Genomic DNA, 20087 nt, shown 5'->3' on the forward strand with positions numbered 1-20087 from the left:
ATCATCTATTCTTTCTGAATCATTTGTGTCATCTGGCCCCTGGCAGAGGAACGACGGACTGTACAAGGCCCCGACAGCATTGTTCTGCCTGTTCAGCGGGCACCTCCCGAGGCAGGGGACTCCTGGCCGGGTCTCAGGCGGCCCCACACGCAGAGCTGAGAACGCTGGCCACGTGCCAGGCCAGGCGATGCTCCAAATTACAGTCTGATCTGTGCACTCCCAACCTTTCCTCCGAGGCCCAGAGTGTTCAATAGCACCAACCCCCGATTTCACAGCGCCCAAATCATTTCCCCGAAGGAGCGAGAATAAAAGATGCCGTCTTGCTCACAGCTCCGAGGTCCAGCTCGAATGACCTGCGCGGCCGTGGCTCCGGGAAACCTGCCGCTCACAGCAAAGGGAGGCTTTCCCTCCTTTCAGAGTGATACACGTCTTTCTAATGAGAAATGCCGAGTTTAAGGTTCTCGGATCCGTGAGTTTTTGGTACACGGATTAGAAGACTCCTTTTGATGCCGAAGGTTACAAATTGCTTCCAACCACCCACCTGCGCAGCTATTTTATTGGGACTGAGCTTATTTTTCTGATGGGAGAAACAATCCTTGGGCTGTTTTAAAACAATTCCCAAACTGGTCAACAAGGAAGGGTGGGGGGATCCAGTCACCCATAGAAAGCAGAATGGGTGCCCGGCCGGCGTGGCTCAGCGGTTGAGCATCGACCTAGGATCCAAGTGATCGCAGTTCGATTCCCGGTCAGGGCACATGCCCGGGTTGCGGGCTCCATCCCCAGTAGGGGGCATGCAGGAGGCAGCCGATCAATGACTCTCTCACCATTGATGTTTCTCTCTCTCTCTCCCTCTCCCTTCCTTTCTCTGAAATTAATAAAGACATATTTAAAAAAAAAGAAGAAAAAAAGCAGAATGGAAATACTCTTTCTGCAATTCGAGTCACGACATCCATGTTTAGTTTAATATCTCTCTTCCCTTATATACATTGACTGTGCTGTGGAATGTTGAAAATGAAATCCACAGTTTGCCAGAATCATCTGAATTGACAGCCCTGAACTGTGTTCCAGAGTCAGGCAGGAAGACACAATTACAGGAGGCCGTTCCCTCTCCCCCTCCAGGCTTGTTTATTCCATATTTAATTACTTTTTTAATTAATAAAGGGAGAAACCCCATCTGCCATTTTTATTTTTGCCCAGGGACTTGGAATTGAAACTTCCGCTGCTGGTGGCATGTGATTTTCCGCAGCTCTCTGGGAGCTGCTGAGGTCTCATTTTTTTCTAACAGAGGTTTCGTCCGCAGTGAATGAGCCCTGGCTGCAGAGCCGACTGGCTTGCTTAAAACAATGGAGTTGCAGAGACGACAGGGGAGAAGGTGCTGAGCTCTAACCCCCAACGCAGCCATCGGCAGTGAGCTCAGTGGAGCCAGTCCCGCCGCTGCTGTCAAGTTCAGGGACAGGCTGGTCTTCTGCGCGCTCCTCCCCTGGCTCTGGCAGAGGGAGTCCGGGGGTGGGGGTGGGGGTGGGGGTGGGGGTGGGTGCAGCACCCTCACAGCTACATGTAACAATTCTGTCTGAGATTTCCCTGCGCTGCACCACTCCCAGATCTGCCAGGCTGCTGCCAGAATGAAGAGGAGGGAGAATCAGGACCATTGTTTGACTATTTCAGGCTCATCCCCCCCCCCAAAAAAAATCCTCTGCCTCCAAAATGTGGGGCATTCAAGATCACTTGCAGGTGGCCACTCCTTAGCATTCCCAAGAGCCAGGCAGCAGCCACTCACTCTCAAGTACACCCGAAGGGACTCGGTTGGCCTCCATCCGCGGTGTCCCCGGCCTTACCACGGTGCCGGCCTACAGGGGGCGCTCAGGAAGTACCTGTTGCATGAACAGACGGATGAACTGCAACTTGGAAACCACAAGCTGACGGTCTAAGCAAGAACTTCCTGAGAATCAGAACTGCCAGCCGATGCAATAAGCTGCCCCGAGTGCCCTTGCGCCTCCCTTCACTGGAACTGTTTGAGCATATGGGGCACAGGGGCGTCGTGGTGCAGGTGGGATGCCTTTCCCTTCTGTTTCAAAATCTCATCAATAGTTCGGATACTCTGGAAAAACCCTAGAAGGCGGGTAGGGAAAGTAAGGAAATGAAATCATCCGTCGTCTCTCCACCAAGTGCCACAGCCGCAGTTAACGTAGCATATCCCTGTGGACACTGGCTACGTCGCATCTCATCACACGGACAAAGACGACTTTAATTACTGTGGGATTACGTGAATCTTTCTTCATCTCCTGATGTTTAATCATAGCTCACGTTTACTGGATGCTGGGCACTGTGCTAAACACCTCACATGCGTTTGACTCTCCTAAAACCCAGTAAGATGGATACTTGCTTTCATTCACGTTTCATATTACGGACCAGGACACTGGGGTTTAGAGAAATCACGTAACTTTCTCAAGATCACAGACTAGCAAATAGCAGAGGCAGATTCAGATGCCAGTAATCTGACTTCAGACTCATGCAAAGGTTTTCATTGTTGAACGAATGAATATATGCTCAGTTGCCCACACTAGAAAAAACTGAGCTTCTCTTAACTGTCTGGCTGGTGCTTATCTTACAGATGCTCCAAATCTTCTGTCACTCATCTCTTCACAGGTCACTCAATGCCAAGGCAAGAATGGGGTCATTTTAACAGCATAAAGAGCATTTCTTTGGCTCCAACTCCCACCAGCTACTGGGAAAATCTTCCCCAAGGGGAGATTCAAGTATCTCCTTGGATGAACCTCTCTCCACTGCCTCCCACGGTCCAGTCGCCCACAGAGCCGGCCACGGGGCCTCCACCACTGCAGGCAGAGCCCACTCGGCGCACTTCTAGCCACCTGCCTCCCGAGCTCGGGAAGCCGACTGGCCCCTGCAGCCACTGCGATGCCTCTGTGTCCACTTCAGAGGTGTGGAGCCACCTCCCACTGGCACAGGCACTGCTCTCGTGCAAGTGCCCCTCACAGCCGCCCGCGCCAGGCTCGCCGCCTCGGCTCTGCTGGTGCTGCTGTTACATCCCTGGAGCCTCTTTCGGCCCCTGGAGAAGCGGGCCTCGCTCCCACTGTGTCCTCAGAGAGGGGAGGCCGGTGTGGAGCTCGGAGCTTGTCTTTGCTTGCTCAAACCTCCAGACGAGGGACAGGCTTAGTGACAGGACATCGTAAGTACTCAAAATGACCTCCTCCAAATAAAGCTTCATTCTGGATTCTCTGAGGGTTTCCGGGGATGTGACCTGGTCCCTCATGCAAACAGATTCCTGGAAAGCCCGGCTCATCTGCCCAAGACGCCTCTAGATCCCACAGGAGACAGTGAGGCCAAGCGGGGAGCTGCCTCCCTCAGCACCCTCCTCCTGCCCACCTGCAGGTGACCATGCGTCTTTCTTCTGCTTCCTGGAGGCTGGGGACCACGTCTGCTGCTCACCTTTTAAAATTCACAAGACCTTATGGCGTGCATTTGGGAGCCCTTGACTTTGCCCTACTTCCCTCTCAGCCCTGTTTTCAAATATATCATTCTTGTTGCTTTATCATATTGTGTTTGAAAGGCAGCCGAGTTGGATGGTGGTTAATATGCACACTCGAGCCAGGCTGGCTGTGTTCAGGTCGCCCTCCACTGCTCTCAACCTGTTTGACCTTAAATATGCAACTTGAGCCTCAGCGTCCTCGGGAGAAAGGGACATCTATAATGGCGCCTTCTTCACAGGGCGGCAAGGATGAAATGACCTAACAAATGAAAGCACTTACACCTACTGGCACGTGGAAGGCACTTAATAGGAGGGGAATTTTATTGTTGCAGTTATTATGGTGATTGAGAAGAATGCGAGGTTCTGTAGAGAGAAAGGTCAGTCTAACCTGGGGGGTGTCAGGAGAACGCTGCGAGGAGGTGGCAGAATGAATAGGTGCTTGTCGGGAGGACCACAGGAAGAAAGAGCATTCCAAGGACACAAAAGAGTCGGTTCAAAGGCCCTGAGGTAGGAAACATCTTGGTAAGTTCAGAGAGCTGCTAGCAGATCAGCACAACTAGAGTAAAGGTTCAAGATCAAAGAGAAGCCAGAGCCCGATCTGAAAGAAGCACTGAAAAGCCTTAACGGAAAAACGAAAGCAGATTTGTCTCTCAGAAAGGTTTAGGTCATGTCCAACTGAACATAATTTTGCCTTCCCAGGGTCACCGTTGTGAGGATCAGTTATCACGAAAACCCCTGGAGTGTATTAACGCCACAAAACACAGGGGTCATTGTAATTCATGGCTCTTTCCTGTGCTCACAAGTCTTCAAAAGTTTTCGTGTGTTTGTTTGAGTGTTAACAACAAATTGGCTTATTTTTCTAGGCCGGTTTAGTTGCTGCCAAAGGTCTTCTTTACCACAAACACCTTCCAGAGCAGTATTTGGATACTCATCTTCCCAACCGTAGGAGAGTCGTAGGTGGCCACCTCTTAGCATCTGCAAGAGCCGGACAGTAGTCATTCACCCTCCTGGGACACACACAGTGACCGCAGCTGCGGGGGCCAGGACTGGGGATGCGGGTCAGCATGTGGGAGGCGGGACGGCTTAGGGGGTGGTGCTGAAACTGCAAGTGAAACCTGTCCCAGGGGAATAGCAGCATGAGGTGAAAGAGAGAGGGGAGGGAGGGAGGGAGGGAGGGACGGAGGGAGGGAAAGAGACAAAAAGGAGCACATGCTGTGGCGTGAAAGGGAGGGACATGATTGCAAAGTGCACCTTTCGATGGAATTTAATGACAAAGGAGGCCCCTGGAGGGAAAAGTTTGAGATGGGCAACTAAGCTGTTTGAATACATGTAGATTCATCTGTTCACTTAGCACTCATGAGGCCAGTCGATCAGCGATTCTGTTAACTCTCTCTGTTCATGAACGTCCTGGGCATTGAGAAACTAGCCTGACACCACGTGCTCTCTGACCATGGGGGACTCAGGACGGCAGGGAGGGAATTCACTGCTGTTGGGCACCTGCTACGTGCCAGGTATTGTCCCAGGCGTGCTTGTACATGCTGTCTCAAAATGTAATCTTCACAACACTCCTTTGATCAAATCGACAGACATGAGCAGTGTATTTCTCGGGCCCAATTTCCACTGTCCCATATTAGAGAAAACGGAGGCAGCAGGTGGGAAAGGGGTCATTGGGTGAGAAAAATAAAGCCAAAAACTTAGTTTCAGAGACCCATCACTTTAATCTCCCTCCTCCTTCCCAGAACTGTAATCTTTGTGTCTGGTCTTACATTTTTCACAAAACAAACGTTGCGTTTTTCAGATCCCTTTTTCCTTTTACCACAGCATCGCCCCCAGTGCCCACGTGTTATCCCTCGTCACTCCTTGTCTAACAGGCCCACTAATGCGCTCAGTGCGCTACGTGTGTCTGGCGCCTTGGATTCAGGTGCAGAGGGAGCGCAGTCATCCCTGTGGGATCTGCCAGCGCGTCAAATCCAAGTTCTGGACACAGGTGTCCTGTCCCTGCCATGGGAGAGCCTCTTTGCGTTGTAGTTGCTGCAGCCTGGGGCTGCTGAGCACCACTGGTATTTTGCTTGTTTCAAGTTGTTAAAAAACAAAAATGAAGAAAAGTACGGGGGGGGGGGGGGACAAAAAATAAGCTAATCATATCAACCCGTCATGTGGTACTTGAACTTAGCATGTGTCTTATAGTCAGCTGAGAAACTGAAAGAGCGTTGTAGAAACGCTTACAGCAAGCGTGAAAAGTAGCAGAGTTTCTATTAATCACTGTTTCTCAGACAATAATTTTTCTCCTGAAAAATCAAGTTGAACAATAAAGTATTTATTGAGCACCTACTATGTGACAGGTACTCTAACGCCCATTGAAGGTTTATAGGATTTGTTTTCGTTATTGTCTTTTCTTCTTTAAAATATTTAAAGCACTGATAAGGATGCCTTAACTGTGTTTTCAAGTAATTTTATTACTATGAATGTCCTCAGGAGTTTAACACTTTGGCGGCTGTGCAGAGTTTTCTGGGTCTTTTTTGTTTTGTTTTGTCTCCATTGTTTTTCTTTTTTTGCCAAAAATTTTCTTTTCCTACTCTCTGATTTTTAGGGAGAAAAAATCTAGCCTCTGGGTCTGAGACCACTTGAAATGTCTGGGCCGGGGATTGCTAATGACCTCCCAGAGATAACCCAAATTGCTGATTTAGCAAAGCCCATTCTTGACCTTGACACAAGACAAGACAGGCAAAGGGGAAGGACTTGGGAGGGAGCAGTGAAAGAAAAAAGACCACAGAGGCGCTCAGATCTCACTAGTCCCCTCCCCCATTCAGCAAACACCTGGCTGAGTTGGAAAACATGACCAGTCCAACCTTCCATTGGCACCAATTGAAGCTGTCAGCTCTCGGCTTGTCACCAGTTGCACTGGGAGGCCCCAGGCAGCCACAAGAGCCCTAATTAGGCAGAAATGACACTTCTACAACTGACCTGCCAGGACCTTTGGCAAACCATTTAACATCATTAGTTAACATTTTTTAAAAGTGTGAATGTAAATGAACAGCCAGTGGCTTTCAATGGAGTCTGTCGGTGGCATCTCCTCCCTCCCTGCTCACTCTTTCTCTTTTTACATGAATAGTCCTCTTGTTTTCTCCAGAATTGGAGGGAGGCGCGGGGGAAGAAGGCAGAAGAGGACCCGTCCTCTGAGAGGGGAGACATGTCAAAGCACAAACGAGCCCAGAGGAGCCGGGAGACCACCTCTTCCTGCCTTAGTATGGGCCCAAACGGAGCAGAGCAGGGGACAAGAGTGTGCCCAGCAGGCTAGACCCACGCCAGGCCCCCTCCGCGAGCCGTGGGCAGTGACCATCCCCGGCTTTGGGCCCACGGGAAACGATTTCTTTCCTCACTCCAGTGCCTCGGAAACACCCTGTCGCTCACACCTCCACCCACGTGAGGGCATCCTGAGCAAGCTGGTGCTCTGCGGCCGCTCAGCCGATGTCTTATGTGTGCTTAAGTCGCCACGTGCCCGTTTTAAAGGCGCCTGGTCCCTCTGTGAAGGAACGAAGTTCTTGGCATGACCATTTCTGCCGCTGGTCGGATACTTACACAAGTCAGTTCATTCCTACCTGAAGCCGTCACCTCCCACCTCGAGTCGCACTTCATTTTGTTCTTCGATGTGCACCCACAGAATCCGTACACGCCAACACTCTCCATCTGGGGGGGGAAAGAGTGTCACTGTGAAAATGTCACTTTGCCTGTCTGTCTCCGCGCTGCTCCCAGCTGATGGGGCGGCCCGGGAGGGGCAGGGGCAGGAAGGTTGAGGCGGGCAGCCGGGGGGCCGGTTGCTGGCAGGCCTGCCCCGCACCTCCTGCTACCCGCCTGCGGCCCTGGGCAGGGAGGCTGGCCCTGACGCTCGGAGGTTTTCATAAGAGAATCTTTACTACTTCAAGTGGGGAAACACAGGCAGGAGGAGCAACCGGAGAGCATGTAAGGTGAGGCGCGGTGGGCCAACAAGAGCTGCCAAAATTGAGAAGCGATGAAGGTTCTCATCTATTTTGTTCTTACCTGAGGATATTTTTTCCATTGCTTCTCAGAGAGAATGGAAGAGAGAGAAAGCGAGAGAGAGAGCTCGAAACATCAATGTGAGGGAGACACATTGATTGGTTGCCTCCCCCACGCACCCCAACTGTGGCCGGGGGTTGAACCTGCAACCCAGGTACGTGCCCTTGGTCGGGAATTGAACCCAGGACCCTTCGGACTGCAGGCCGACGCTCTAACCACTGAGAAAACCGGCCAGGGCTCATCTATCATTTATCTTGGAGAGATGAAATTGAGAATCTGTCCTCTTGCTTCCCAAGGCCCGCTTGACAAAGCCACTGCACCACAGTGCATCCCGGGTCCCTCCATGCACCCCTGCCCCCCCCCCCCGAAACACACTCCTGCTTATTCTCAAAGGGAACTGAATTCTACAAATGAAAGTGCAGGGGTGCAAAGCAGATTCCCAGAACCCACGATTATATTAGTTATTTAGCCCCTCTGCTGGGTCCTAAACAGCGCGAGGGGAAGCATGTCTTGTCCGTCTCCGGGTTTCTAGAAGCCCCGAGAACAGCGGTGGGCGCGCAGTAGACGCACAATAAATGTTTGCCGAGCGGAAAAGCAATGTGGCTTCCAGGCCCGAGCTAGGAGCAGCCGGGATGCGAGCTTCAGGGAGGGCGCCCACTCTGGAGTGGGAGGCTTTCACCCGTCTCTGAATTAAAGACGACTAAAATCAAGGGTGGCAGAGGATGCCTGTGACGAGCCATGAGACACAAGGAAAAGAAAACAATCTCAGTTTGGGGCAGAAAGCGAGAGAAAATACTGGAAAACGTCCTTAATAACAGTAAATGGGGGGGAAGAGAGAGAGAGAGAGAGAGACCAGCTCGTCTGATGGGGCATTTAGTGCTTTTAAGCTAAATACCTCAGCATATTAAGCAAATAGAGAAAAGCCAGCTAGAAGATGTCAGCAAATTGAAGCCAACGGTGCTCAGAAAGCCGAGGGGAGGCGCCTGGCTCTGACCCCTTTTCCCATCACATGCCTGGCCGCCTGCTTGTTTAGTGTTGCGGCTCCTCTCCAGCTGCGGGGCTTATTGAAAAGCTCTTGCTCCCCGCCTGGTTTTGGCACATTTTCTGCAGGTGCCTCCTACTGCGGCCACAATGGGCTGCTCGGGGGGTTCAGACCTGTCAACAGCTCCGGGGGAGCCGGTGGGGGTGGCGGAGGGGGCGCGGGCATTGTCTTAAAGGGCCCGTGACATTGTGAGCCTCCGCGGAGCCCGCGGCACAGGCACCTGCTAATGAGATGAACCCTTTCTCCCGCTCGCTCCCTTTCTCTCTTTAATGATTTAACTTGATCGCTTTGCTTCCTTTCTGGAAGGGGGAATTGCTCCATTGATCATATAAAGTAATTGCCTGTAAAACATTGCCCCCGCGAAGACAACCACGACTTCCCTGGCTGAAAATGTCACAGCAATTGAAAAGCTCTTAGCCCGGTTCGAGGAGGAGGCTGCTCCGGAGGACGGTCTTTGCGTGTGTCCTCAGGGACTGGGGCGTTCAGAGGGACAAGCCTCGGGTGTGACTGACGGATTTTTAAGACAGAGAATTTCCCTTCCTCTAGCGTAGGATGATTTTGCGTGAGGCTGTGGGGAACTGACCAAACTAAGCTCGAAATTCCCTCAACCCTAAAGTTAGATAGCTTGGGGGGGAAACATTTTCTTAGTCGCCCATGCCCATGCCCATGCCCACGCCCATGCCCATGCCCATGCCGTCCTTTCCTGGGGAGCCATGGCTCCGGAGGGACGCCCACGTGGGCCATGAGTGATTCGGGAAAGCGTCTTCCTCCTCATCACTCAGGAAGACAGCACCTTTGTCTAGGAGGCGGCCGGGGCCTTGGTCTGGGAAAGGAACGATGCTCTGGCTGGGTAAGATTTGCTGATTTTTCAGACCTGTCACTTGGCGGCAGCAGCGACGCGCGGTAGGGACCGGGACGACACACTTAAGTAGTTTTCATGAATACTTTTATTAGTCATTGCCACGCCAGTGTGAGGGTGTAATTCACCCAGGGAAAAATCACTTTGTTGTAGGCAGGAACCTGCCAGCGAAATAAACAGCCGTTAGGGGTGGTTTCATCTCCCTCTGGCAGGTGAAAGCCGAAGTGCGTGGCTGAATAAGAGAGAGGCGCTTTTTTTTCATTTAATTGGTGGGAAGCACCACTTGCGCAGTGAGATGCTGCCAGTTACTAACGTTACTAATTTGGGAACAAAGCTTCAGGTGAGTCACCTTCCTCCAGAGCGAGCCATGAATATTTCTTGCAGCCGAAGCAGCAGACTTGTTACTGTACTTTTTCAAAAAGGCAAAAACATCTGCCTGCTTACTTGACAAACAAGGGAGTGTAGAGCCTTCAGTTATAAAAGGCTGTTGAAGGTTGTTTACATGAAGAAAGCTGGAGAACTTTCTACATGGAAACCTTCTAAAAGGCCATGGTATAGGTTTCATAACTTGTCAGTAGATGCAGCTCTATTTTTCCCTTGGAATTTAGGAATTTCGGATTTTAGATTTTTAAATCTTATAATATTGTCAGAATACGTGGATATTCCATTAAGGTGATTACATATATTACACCAAAATGTGCTGTATGTAATAAAAGGTATTTTTCCTTTACCTACCCAGATAGTGAAGATAATTTTTAAATTCCTTACATCTAATCCCATTAAATAAATTGATTCCTGGATATGAAGAATCACATTGGCAGCTTTTCACAAACAACTGGAGTTTGTGGGGTTGTTTTGTTGTGTGTGTTTTTTAAGGGAAGGGGAGGTGAAGTGTGGGCCTCTATGGCTTTTATAGGAAGGTCTTTTTTATTGGTCTGTAAAATGAGGGTGTAGAATTAAATGACCCCAAAAGTTCTGCCTGGCTGTATGATTTCCTTATCTATAGAAATGATTGCTATAATGGCACATGGGTGAGCGGTAAATATGACCAGTTATTTCTAGCAGCTTTGCCTGTTAGATAGGCAGTCAAGACAGAGTAAAAGTGGCTTGAGCTAAGCCCCTGCAGCCAAGACAGGAGAACCTGGACTCCCGAGGCCAGAATCCCAACCCCCTTGCAAAGAGCCTCGGGGAAGCAGCAGTGCACAGGGAAGGTGGCTGTCGGTGGGCTGCAGCAGGGCCCGTGGGAGGGTGGCTGGCCAGTCGCTGGTGCCCTGGCCACTTGTCCTCTGCATGAACTCCCAGAGTGAGAGTGAGAGTGGATGGTGTTAACACATCTGGAGGGGGAAAAAAGAACATCTGAAGAGGGAAAATCAAGCCAAACAAGCACATGGTCGGCGGGATGAATGTCAGTCTGACAGCAGCCACAGGACTGGTTTCGCTTTTGCAGTCTCCACTGTGCTTTACTTGCACACGATGCAGGAGGTCCGTCCGAAAGGAGCTCCCAAGTTCAGAGGCAACAGACTGGAGCGTCCCAGTCTCACTCCTCTCGGGTCCGTGCGGCACGTTTTAAACCACCTGACCTCACGAGGGAGAAATTCACCTTGAATTAACGTTTGTTCGAACTTCATACTAAGTGGGGTTTGTCGAGATGCTGGGCGTGTGTTTCAAAGAATGTGTTTTGAAATGCTGCATCTTTCCTACGTCCACACACCGAACTGATGGCATGTGCGCCGAGCAGTGAGAATCACACCCTGGGCTACAGTGTGGTGGCCGGAGGGGAGGAGCCGACACTCCTCATAACCGGGTCTGCACATTTACTTACGGAGTGAGGGCCACAGACTTTTCAGCCGGAGCCCTCTATTGGCTTGGCGCTTACACGTGTTACCAACATGTATCTCAGCCACTAAAAGTTGACACACAGAGATGCTAAGATTCTTTATGCTTAACTAATAAGTTAATGTCAGGCTGGTGGATAGCTGTACCTGTTGACAAGTCTGTATTCCACATATAAGGTGTCCTTACTTTCCAGCTAGAAAATGATGTGAAATGAACTTTGTTTTATAGCTCCTGGATTAATAAAGAACAACTGGCTAAGGGAAGAAAAGATCTATTTCATGCCCCGGTAGAATGCACGGGATTCTTCTAAATGAACATTTCAGCCGCAGTCCATACGACTAAGTCAGACGCGGCGGGAGCTATACAAGCACAGACCTCAGCCCCCTTCCCCATGAAGAGCCTGGTTCTATTTCTCGCTTCTTGCAATCTTCTTAGAATTACGTGCTGCAAAGTTTCCTTTCTTTCAAAAGTCAGAAAGCACTACAGTCAAATGAGTATTCTCATAATCTGTTTTCCTCCAGTTTGTTAGATACAAGATCACATCTCCTTTCCTCCAATCATATCCTTCTAGAGTTACAGCTTATTTTAAAATGTCCAACAGAAAGAGATGCACTTTAGTAACAGTGCACATTTGACTGATCCAAAGGACTGGTTTTAGATGCCCACCATAAAAAAACTAAAACTTTACCTACACATTTTGTCAAAAGTAGATGAGATGGGGGGCATCAGGTGTATAGTCCTAAAGCCTGAATTTGGGGAGCAAGGTGAGTCTCTCGTAAGCACAGTAACCACACGGGCTGATACCAATGTGACAGCCAAGCCTTCACCCGGACGGTACAGGCATGTGTGTGACGTTCTCTGGCTGTTCTCATATAACAAATAATACTTGGAGATAAAGCCGGTTGCAAATATAAATTCAGAGAGGTCTTATAATTCTGAATTCTTCATTTTGCTTGCATTTCCTCCTTGTGCAGATTTATAATTATCTCAAAAAAGGACAACTAATTTTCCAACAATGGGTTTATGAGAAATATATAGAAAATGACTAATTGAACAGATAAATTTTTCTAGCAATGGTCTTAAGAATCCAAAATGGCTGTTATTTTCAGTAAAGTAATAATGATATATAGGACAATATTCGCTCTGCAGCATATAAATTGGTAAACATACATTTTATTTATTTCAAATACCACACTTTAAAATAAAAGTTATGTTTTTATTCTTATTCTACAAAACATAGTCTTTGATCTTTACCCACAAAACACAGTCTTTGAGTTTGTACCCTCTGCATCGGCACGGGGACTTTCTCTCCCCTTATACGCTGTCAGCCTGGCTGTAACGAAAACAAAGCACCTATGGTTTGGCACCAGAGCTCAGGCCAGCCCGACAAGTTAATAAAAATTCCAACAAGTGTTGGCACGGCATAATTTTACATCAGAAGGAAATCCGGTACTGGGTCTCTCAAACAGAAACCGTACGTTTAAAATTTTAGAGGTAGAAACATTCGCTACAAAGTCCAGATGTCTAAGGTAAATAACCTGGACCTCTCCTCTCTCTGAAACGCCCGCTTCATGCATGTGATTCACCACCTTCTCTGTGTTCAAATCCCCATAAAGATGATAAGATGAGGGTGCAAATATTTGGCCTTGAACTTTGGGGGAGATGGTTACCGAGACTAGCTCAGGGATATTTAACATCACTTGGCTCTTTGTAAATCAATTCAAGTTTTTACAACAGTCTACCGGCAGCTGTTGAACAAGCGGAGCTCCTTTAGGGAGTTCTGCAGGTTCCGACAAGGGCAGGGGGAGGGCGTGGGCCCGGCAGACTCACGCGGCTCCTCTGGCCCTCCCTCCACGCGCACCCAGATGCCGCTATGCCCAGCCTCACTTCTGCCTCATTGTTTACTTCAAGTGAAAGTGCCATCACACAAAGACATCCTGATATGCAGGGAAAATACTACAATAACTAATAAATAACAATACAAGAATAAACTGTTTGGCATACTCGCAACTGCAGACCTACTTTCACCCGCCTCTGAGTACTACTGTGTTAGAGTCCCCTGCACTGTCTTTTTCCGTCCTATCCCCAGACTGCAGTACTGAAAATAGTTTGCTGACTGTAGCCCAAGCTGAAAATAGGTATCATTGATAACATATTAAAATTATTTTCACTTTAGAAATAACATTTTAGACTTCCATCCTTGCTAAATCTCTTTAAGTATTAGTGGAAACATTATTTTTCTGAGAAACTGACTCTGATTAGTGCTACTTTTATTTCTACATATCCACCTAAGGCATTGAATGCACAATCACAAAATTTAATACGTAATTATATTATTTAATTATAAACAGGATCCATTATCCCTTGTTAACATACAATACAATTTTGTGTATTTTTGAAAATTGCACAGAATTTTAATCTAAGGCATTAGACTGTAGATATTCATCCACAAGTGTCACCTTAAATAATTTTGGAAGTACCTGGGGCTCCAATGGTAATTTTATATGATTGTCACATATGAAAGAGATGCACTAAAATCAGATCAATATTGAGAAATTGGTCTAAAATTATTTTATTCACTAAAAATTCCTGGGAATTTACTCCCCCCAAATCACAATTCCTCAGGAAATAATTCTCATCTATGTCTGTGAATAGCATTTTAATAAATTATTCAAATAATGAAAATCCTCCAACTTCTTAAACAGGACCAAAAAAAAAAAAAAAAAAAAAAGGCAAATCAAGGAAGAAAAAAAGAAACACAATAACAAAAACAAAAGACAACCCTACACTTTGCCAATAACAAATGTAAAAGAGTCAAGATTTAAATTTGTGACAACTACATTTTTTAAAATCCCACAAGTAATTTTTTGAAAGTTACCATTTTGAAGGTTAACATTCCCTTAAGACTCATGGCCAGGCAATAGAAATCATCAGTTAGAAAGGCAGAGACAGCCTTTCCATTTTCTAATGAGAAATAGATAATTCCTCTTTAAGCAGATTAACCTAAAGTAACATTTTCAGGGAAGCTAAAACCCCTTCAATCAGGGTCTTAAGTTTAATTACAAAAGTCAAACAATTTATTAGCTCTCATTTAAGTGCAACAACAAAATAGGTGGGCACACAACTCTCAGGGGCCAGGAGACAAACCAAATCAATATTTGCCCTGGTACCAGAGAAAACACTGTTAGCCATAACTTGATAAAACATCAAACCGGCTCACCTAACTGGAACTCTACCCCTCTTTCTTCTTTGCTGTCCTCTCTGTGGAAAATATGGTTAACATTTTCTCCATTCACAATAAACGCAATGACTGTTTGTACTTGACTTCTTTTATATTAAGAAAAGTACAAATTAGAGAACCTGGCTTTTGTAGGATATTTTATACGTATTTCCTTTATTAGCCCCATAATGATGTCACAAAAATACTCTTAAGCTATATCTACTTCTAAAAAGTTAAAAAATTATCTATTTAAAAGTGGCAAAAACACATACACAAAAACAAACCAAAAAATTAAAATGGTCAAATCGCTTGCTCCAAGGATTTCTTCTGCCTGATGTCTGCCCCCTTTCTCTTCACTGTCTGAACTCACTGGGCAATTGCCCTGCTTCTGGTTTCATGCTGCCTTACAGAAACTGTGTGTCTCTACCCCGAAAAATACCAATTAAACTGCCAGCAGCAGCATCTCCAACAGTATCTTTTGGTCTTCAGTGTCAAAGCCCTTTGAACAAATGACCGGAAGGCTAAATCTAAAACAGCCTCTGACAAGAATGCCAGCTTTGAGCACTCGCTTTAGGGCCACGGCTCCAGCTTTCTGCTCTACTTGGGAAGCAAGAGAGAAATAACCCATCAACTTTATAATCTGCACAAATAGTAAAGGTTAAAATAAAAGCGAAAGCTCACCAGAAGCTTCTAATAGCTCAGGAGGTCACTAATATTGTTTTAAAAGGGAGGGGGAAGTTCTTATCATTTAATTCAATTTCATCCAAATTTCTGTACAAAGCTAAATAAAGGCTTTCAGACAAATACTGCAAAACTGCTAAAAATACCGTGCTTTCCTTTTCTTCCATTTCTTTGGTAATAATGACATCATTTACTGTGTGTTGGGCACAGTGGGAAGAGGTTCACATGGATTTTTAAATTAACTCTCATAGCAATCCTAGGGAGTGGAAAATATTAGCAATGGGGAAATGAGCTCAGAGAGTTTGAGTGACTTGACCAAGGTCACACAGCTGGGAACTGAGAGAACTAGACCTTGTACCCATGGGGTCTGATTTCAAGACCCAGTACTTCTAGACCGTCGGGCCGCATCCATTATCAAACCATTCCTGGGGGAAGCCTCAGCCATTCTCTTTCTGATGAGATCCATGAAGAAATCTTTCAGAGCAGCAGTTTCAACCTTGGCTGCACATTAATATCACATATTAAAAAACACACTTGGGCCCCACCCCTAAAGATTCCGATTTAATAGGTCTGGGGTAGAAACCAGGCATCAGTATATTTCAGTACTTTAACAGTGAATAAAACAGATAATCCTTCTCTTTGTGATGCTTAAATTCTAATGGTGTTTAGATTCTAGAAGAATCTTGTAGAATCCCCGGTGGTTCTAATGTGCAGCCCCGAGTGAGAACCAGGGATCGCGTTAATAGTACCACTTCTACAAGCCCTCCCTGCTCCAAGCCCTCCACTTAAGCAACTCAACTGGCAGAGAATGGGCAGGAGACCAGCAACAGCTGACGTGAGACAGGAGACTTTAACTCAGAGGGTTCTAGATCTGAGAAGCAGTGGAACACAATGGGAAATGCATGGACACTGGAGCCAGCCGGACCTGAGTTCAGATTCCATCCCTGCTATTTATCAACAGTGTAACCTTGGGCCAACCGCTTGCCTTCTGCAGTTGTTTTGCAGATTCAATGGGATGATATAAGGGAAGCCCTGGGTGTAGAAAATTGCTCTATCAATTGTAGTTGCTGCTGTGGCTTTTGTTCTTATTATTACTACAGCAGTAATGACTACTGCCAGGAGGCATTAGGAATGAAAAAATCAAATTACAGAAAAACAGTTTTTATTAGTCAAATAATTCCTACTTTTATTACCTAGCATTTAATTTGCAGCTATTTATATTGCAATTATCTTGGCAATCATATTTCTCATTCATGACAACTGGTGAGTAAGGGTAACGTTATTACCCGTTTTCTAGATGAGGAAAAGACAACATTTCCATCTATTCTGTCTCCAGTTTCTATGATTCTATGATTAAAGACACCTGCAGTCATGTTCATTAGTTCCCTATGAAAAGTGATATTCAACACAGATGGCAAATGCAGGAAAGAAGAATTATCAAGCACTTGATAGCAACCCCAAAATAACATCTAAATAATCACTTCTGAACATTAAAGTCACGGCAAATAAGTTCCAATTTATACAAAGATGTCAGAAAGGATTAAGGAAAAATAACCTTTTTCTTTATCGCCATTCATTTAAGAAGTGTCTGACATAGCTTAGAAATTCTATTTGAAATGCAGACAGAATGGTTAATTTCCTCCATGAAGGGTCTTCCATTAGCAGACAGGAATACACTAATATGCCCTGATATTTTATCTTAAATCGGAGCTACAAAGTAGAGGAGATCTAAGATGGAGAGACCCAGTGCAGTGGTTCTCAAGATGCCCAAGCAGCCCGTGGACTGTGGGTGAGGGTCCCACGACTTCAAATGTTCACCACCTTTCCATCACTGAAGAACGGCCTGTCGTGTCATCTCTGCCATACGTACAAAGTTCCCACGAATGAAATACAAATGCCTCTAGACACACTACTGAATTCATAGTCCTGTATATAACCACAATTACATGGGAGGGGGGTCCTCAATTTCTTGTTGTTAAAAAGGAGTCTTCATCAGAAAGGTTAGGAAACACTGATCTAGTGCAACCCTCTCATTTTACTGACTAGGTCTTAGAAGGTCTTGGGGCAGCTGGATGCTAATCTAGGTTTTCTAATTCCCACACCGTACACCCCTTCCAAAGAGAAGTTAACAGCTGTGGCTGTGTCTTTTTTCTAATATCCCTTCTCTTCCTAAAAGAGGAGAGTATAGTCCTACCTGTTATCCCTGGGTATGTTCCAGAATTTTCTATATATCCTGAACCTTTCCTTTCTCTTCCTTTCCTTCCCCTCCTCAAATCCCCAGCTTATACCTTTAGGGTTGGCAGCACTCCACCTCTTTCAAGCTCTGATGCCCTTGGATATTCAGTCTTAATACAAAGGCACTAAATGAGAAATGTGTTAAGGGTGTATAAAATATACATATGCATGGATGTAAAACCCCAGAACTTCTATATCTGTGTGTCACATTCATGAATAATCATTTTATTTTCTCTGAATCTGTCAACACTAACAGGCTCTTAGCCCCCTAGCATACCAACTTTTCAAAATGCTTCCACGTCTTTTATCTCAGTTTATTGTCCCAATTGGTCACCTAAAATGGAAGTGCTACTGGAGCACATTTAGAACGTAAATGCCATGACAAGAAGAAATATTACCTATTTTATTCACAGCCTCCCCTTGCCCCAATATCTAAAACAGTGCCTGGCACCCGGTAGGCACTCAATTAATGGTTGCTGATCGAGTGTGTCAACAGCAGGCAGGAATGGCAGGTTTATTTATTATTTAGCCGACACGTGGCTTTATTTTTATTTGAGCAGCATGAGCAGCAGAGCACATGCTCCCTCCCCGAGGGGCCCCAGGCTCTGCAGTGGATGTGAGGATGACTCAGACTTGGCTCCTACCATCCTAACAATCGACTCAGACTTCAGTTCTCCTGTAATATTTGATTTAACACCCTTCCCTCAAATATTTTTAATGTAATTCTTCAAAGTTATACAAATAATGCTTTCATTTCAGGAAAATCAGATACGGTCAATATATAAAAAGAAAACAGCCCTGGCTGGTTTGGCTCAGTGGTTAGAGTGTCGGCCCTCGGACTGAAGGGTCCCGGGTGTGATTCCAGCCAAGGGCATGGACCTCGGTTGCAGGCCCGATCCCCGGCCCCGTCAGGATGAGTGCGGGAGGCAACCAATGTCTCTCTCACATCAATGTTTCTCTCTCTCTCTCTTCTACCCTCTCTGTAAAGCCATGGAAAAAATATCCTCAGGCGGGTTTTTAAAAAAAGAAGAAAATAAAAGTTTCCTATGATCCCATCACCCAAGGATGACACAATTAACACGCTCATGATATCCTTTCAGACTTTATTCTGTGCGTATGTGTACACACACACACCCCTGACATATTCCCTAAACTCTCTGTCCTGGATGCCATGGAGTTTTTTCTTTCTTCCATGAGCCCTTTTTGCTCATCTCCTACAACAGCTCCTCACCCTCTTCCTGTGCCCTAAATATATTCCTTCCCCAACTTGAGATCCTTACTTAGTTCAAGAGGATTCCCCCCCCCCCTTTCCTTCCAGAAGATTCATCTATTTTTATTTAACTTTAAATTCATTGTGGGCATCTTCTAGCTATATCGTCAGTCTTCCCTTTCCTCTGGTCTTACCAGTGCCCTACATGTCTCAGAGCAAAGGCGTCCTGTTCTAACAGAAGCAGACCACTCTCTCCTTTTCCCCAGTTCTGTCCGCTGTAACGAAACCCTACAGGCTCTCCCCAGCGGCCACCCCCAACCCACTCAAAGTGCTTTTCCGCCTTCTCTCCCCATTGCTGCTGCTATTGTTCAGGCCCTTCCGTCTATATTATTTTCTGCCTGGGTCTCCAGCTTTTTGTATAACCAAGCACCCACCAAGGTTGCTCACGGCTGCAATAACTCCCTAACACAGCTCTTCCGTCCTGCCCGCCCTGCGAGTGGCTCCCCATCCTGCAGAGTGGAGCCCGGCTCCTTCTCGGCCTCGCCGCAGGCTACTTTCCCATCCTGGGATACTCCGTGCTCACCCAACTCCAAAGCATCTGAGTGCAAGTTAGGTATTTACTAAGTATCTATCCTCTGTAAAATCCAGCCATTCATTCAACAAATATTTCCTACCAGGTGATGGACTCATGCTGGGGATGGGAAGGGGAACAGGACACACCAAGCCCCTGTCCGCATGGGACTCAGGAGGCGAATGGGTTCCAGAGAGGAGGCTCTGAGCCATGGCCTTCCCAGCTCGGGATCCTGCCAGTGTTCCATTAAAATGTCAAATGAGTCAAGACACCCCCAAAGGGCTGACCTCTGTGGCCCAGGCTGCGAGTTGGGGAAGGGTTCAGATGAAGGGCCAGGTGGGGAGAGCTGGAGTGTGGGAAAAGGGGCCTTTGAAGTGGGGCTCAACTGGGCCTTAAAGGATGGGGGTATCCAAGAAGGGGGTGCCCTCCCTCCAGGGGGATGTGAGGAGAGGCACGAGGGTGGACGGGAAACAGCAGCAGCAGCAGCACAGGCACAGCCTCCTCCCTGCACAGGTTCACTCAGCACCGCCCAGCAGGGCACATGCCCCTCCCCGGCCCAGGCTCTGCGGCGGCCGCGAGGGTGACCCAGGCTCGGCTCCCACCGTCCAGGGATGTCCCCTCCGGCAAGGAGGACAGAGCGGGTCCGTGATGGTTCATCGCGCCCTGGGACTCGGAAACATCGAGGGAGTTGAGAGGCGGTGCACGCCTGGGTCCCCATCCGCAGTATTTATAAGATCAAATGTTTTTACACGTGTCTGTGCGTCTACGGAAAATAAGCTACCTTGTTGCAAAGAGCTTTCTCACTCCCTTCCTCACTCTGCCCTAAGTGCCCGGTGGACCCGGCAGGGCGGGAGGGGAGACGGGCTTCCCAGACGAGCCAAGGGCGGCAAAGGCCCGCCGGCTTCCGTGAC

The 20087-nt window shown here is 47.2% G+C and overlaps 1 protein-coding gene across 2 annotated transcripts in view; it reads right to left on the minus strand.

Annotated features, from left to right (window-relative positions):
- HSPA12A (heat shock protein family A (Hsp70) member 12A) overlaps nt 1–20087 on the minus strand; it is a 110538-nt gene that overhangs the window by 89323 nt on the left and 1128 nt on the right. For both annotated transcript variants that reach the window (XM_081158754.1, XM_081158752.1), the window contains exon 2: nt 7087–7174. In XM_081158754.1, the coding sequence (XP_081014880.1) occupies nt 7087–7174 (88 nt within the window). The remainder of the gene's footprint in view (nt 1–7086; nt 7175–20087) is intronic.

The sequence above is a fragment of the Miniopterus schreibersii genome, assembly GCF_964146895.1.
Source record: "Miniopterus schreibersii genome assembly, chromosome: 14".
In the NCBI taxonomy this organism is placed as follows: domain Eukaryota; kingdom Metazoa; phylum Chordata; class Mammalia; order Chiroptera; family Miniopteridae; genus Miniopterus; species Miniopterus schreibersii.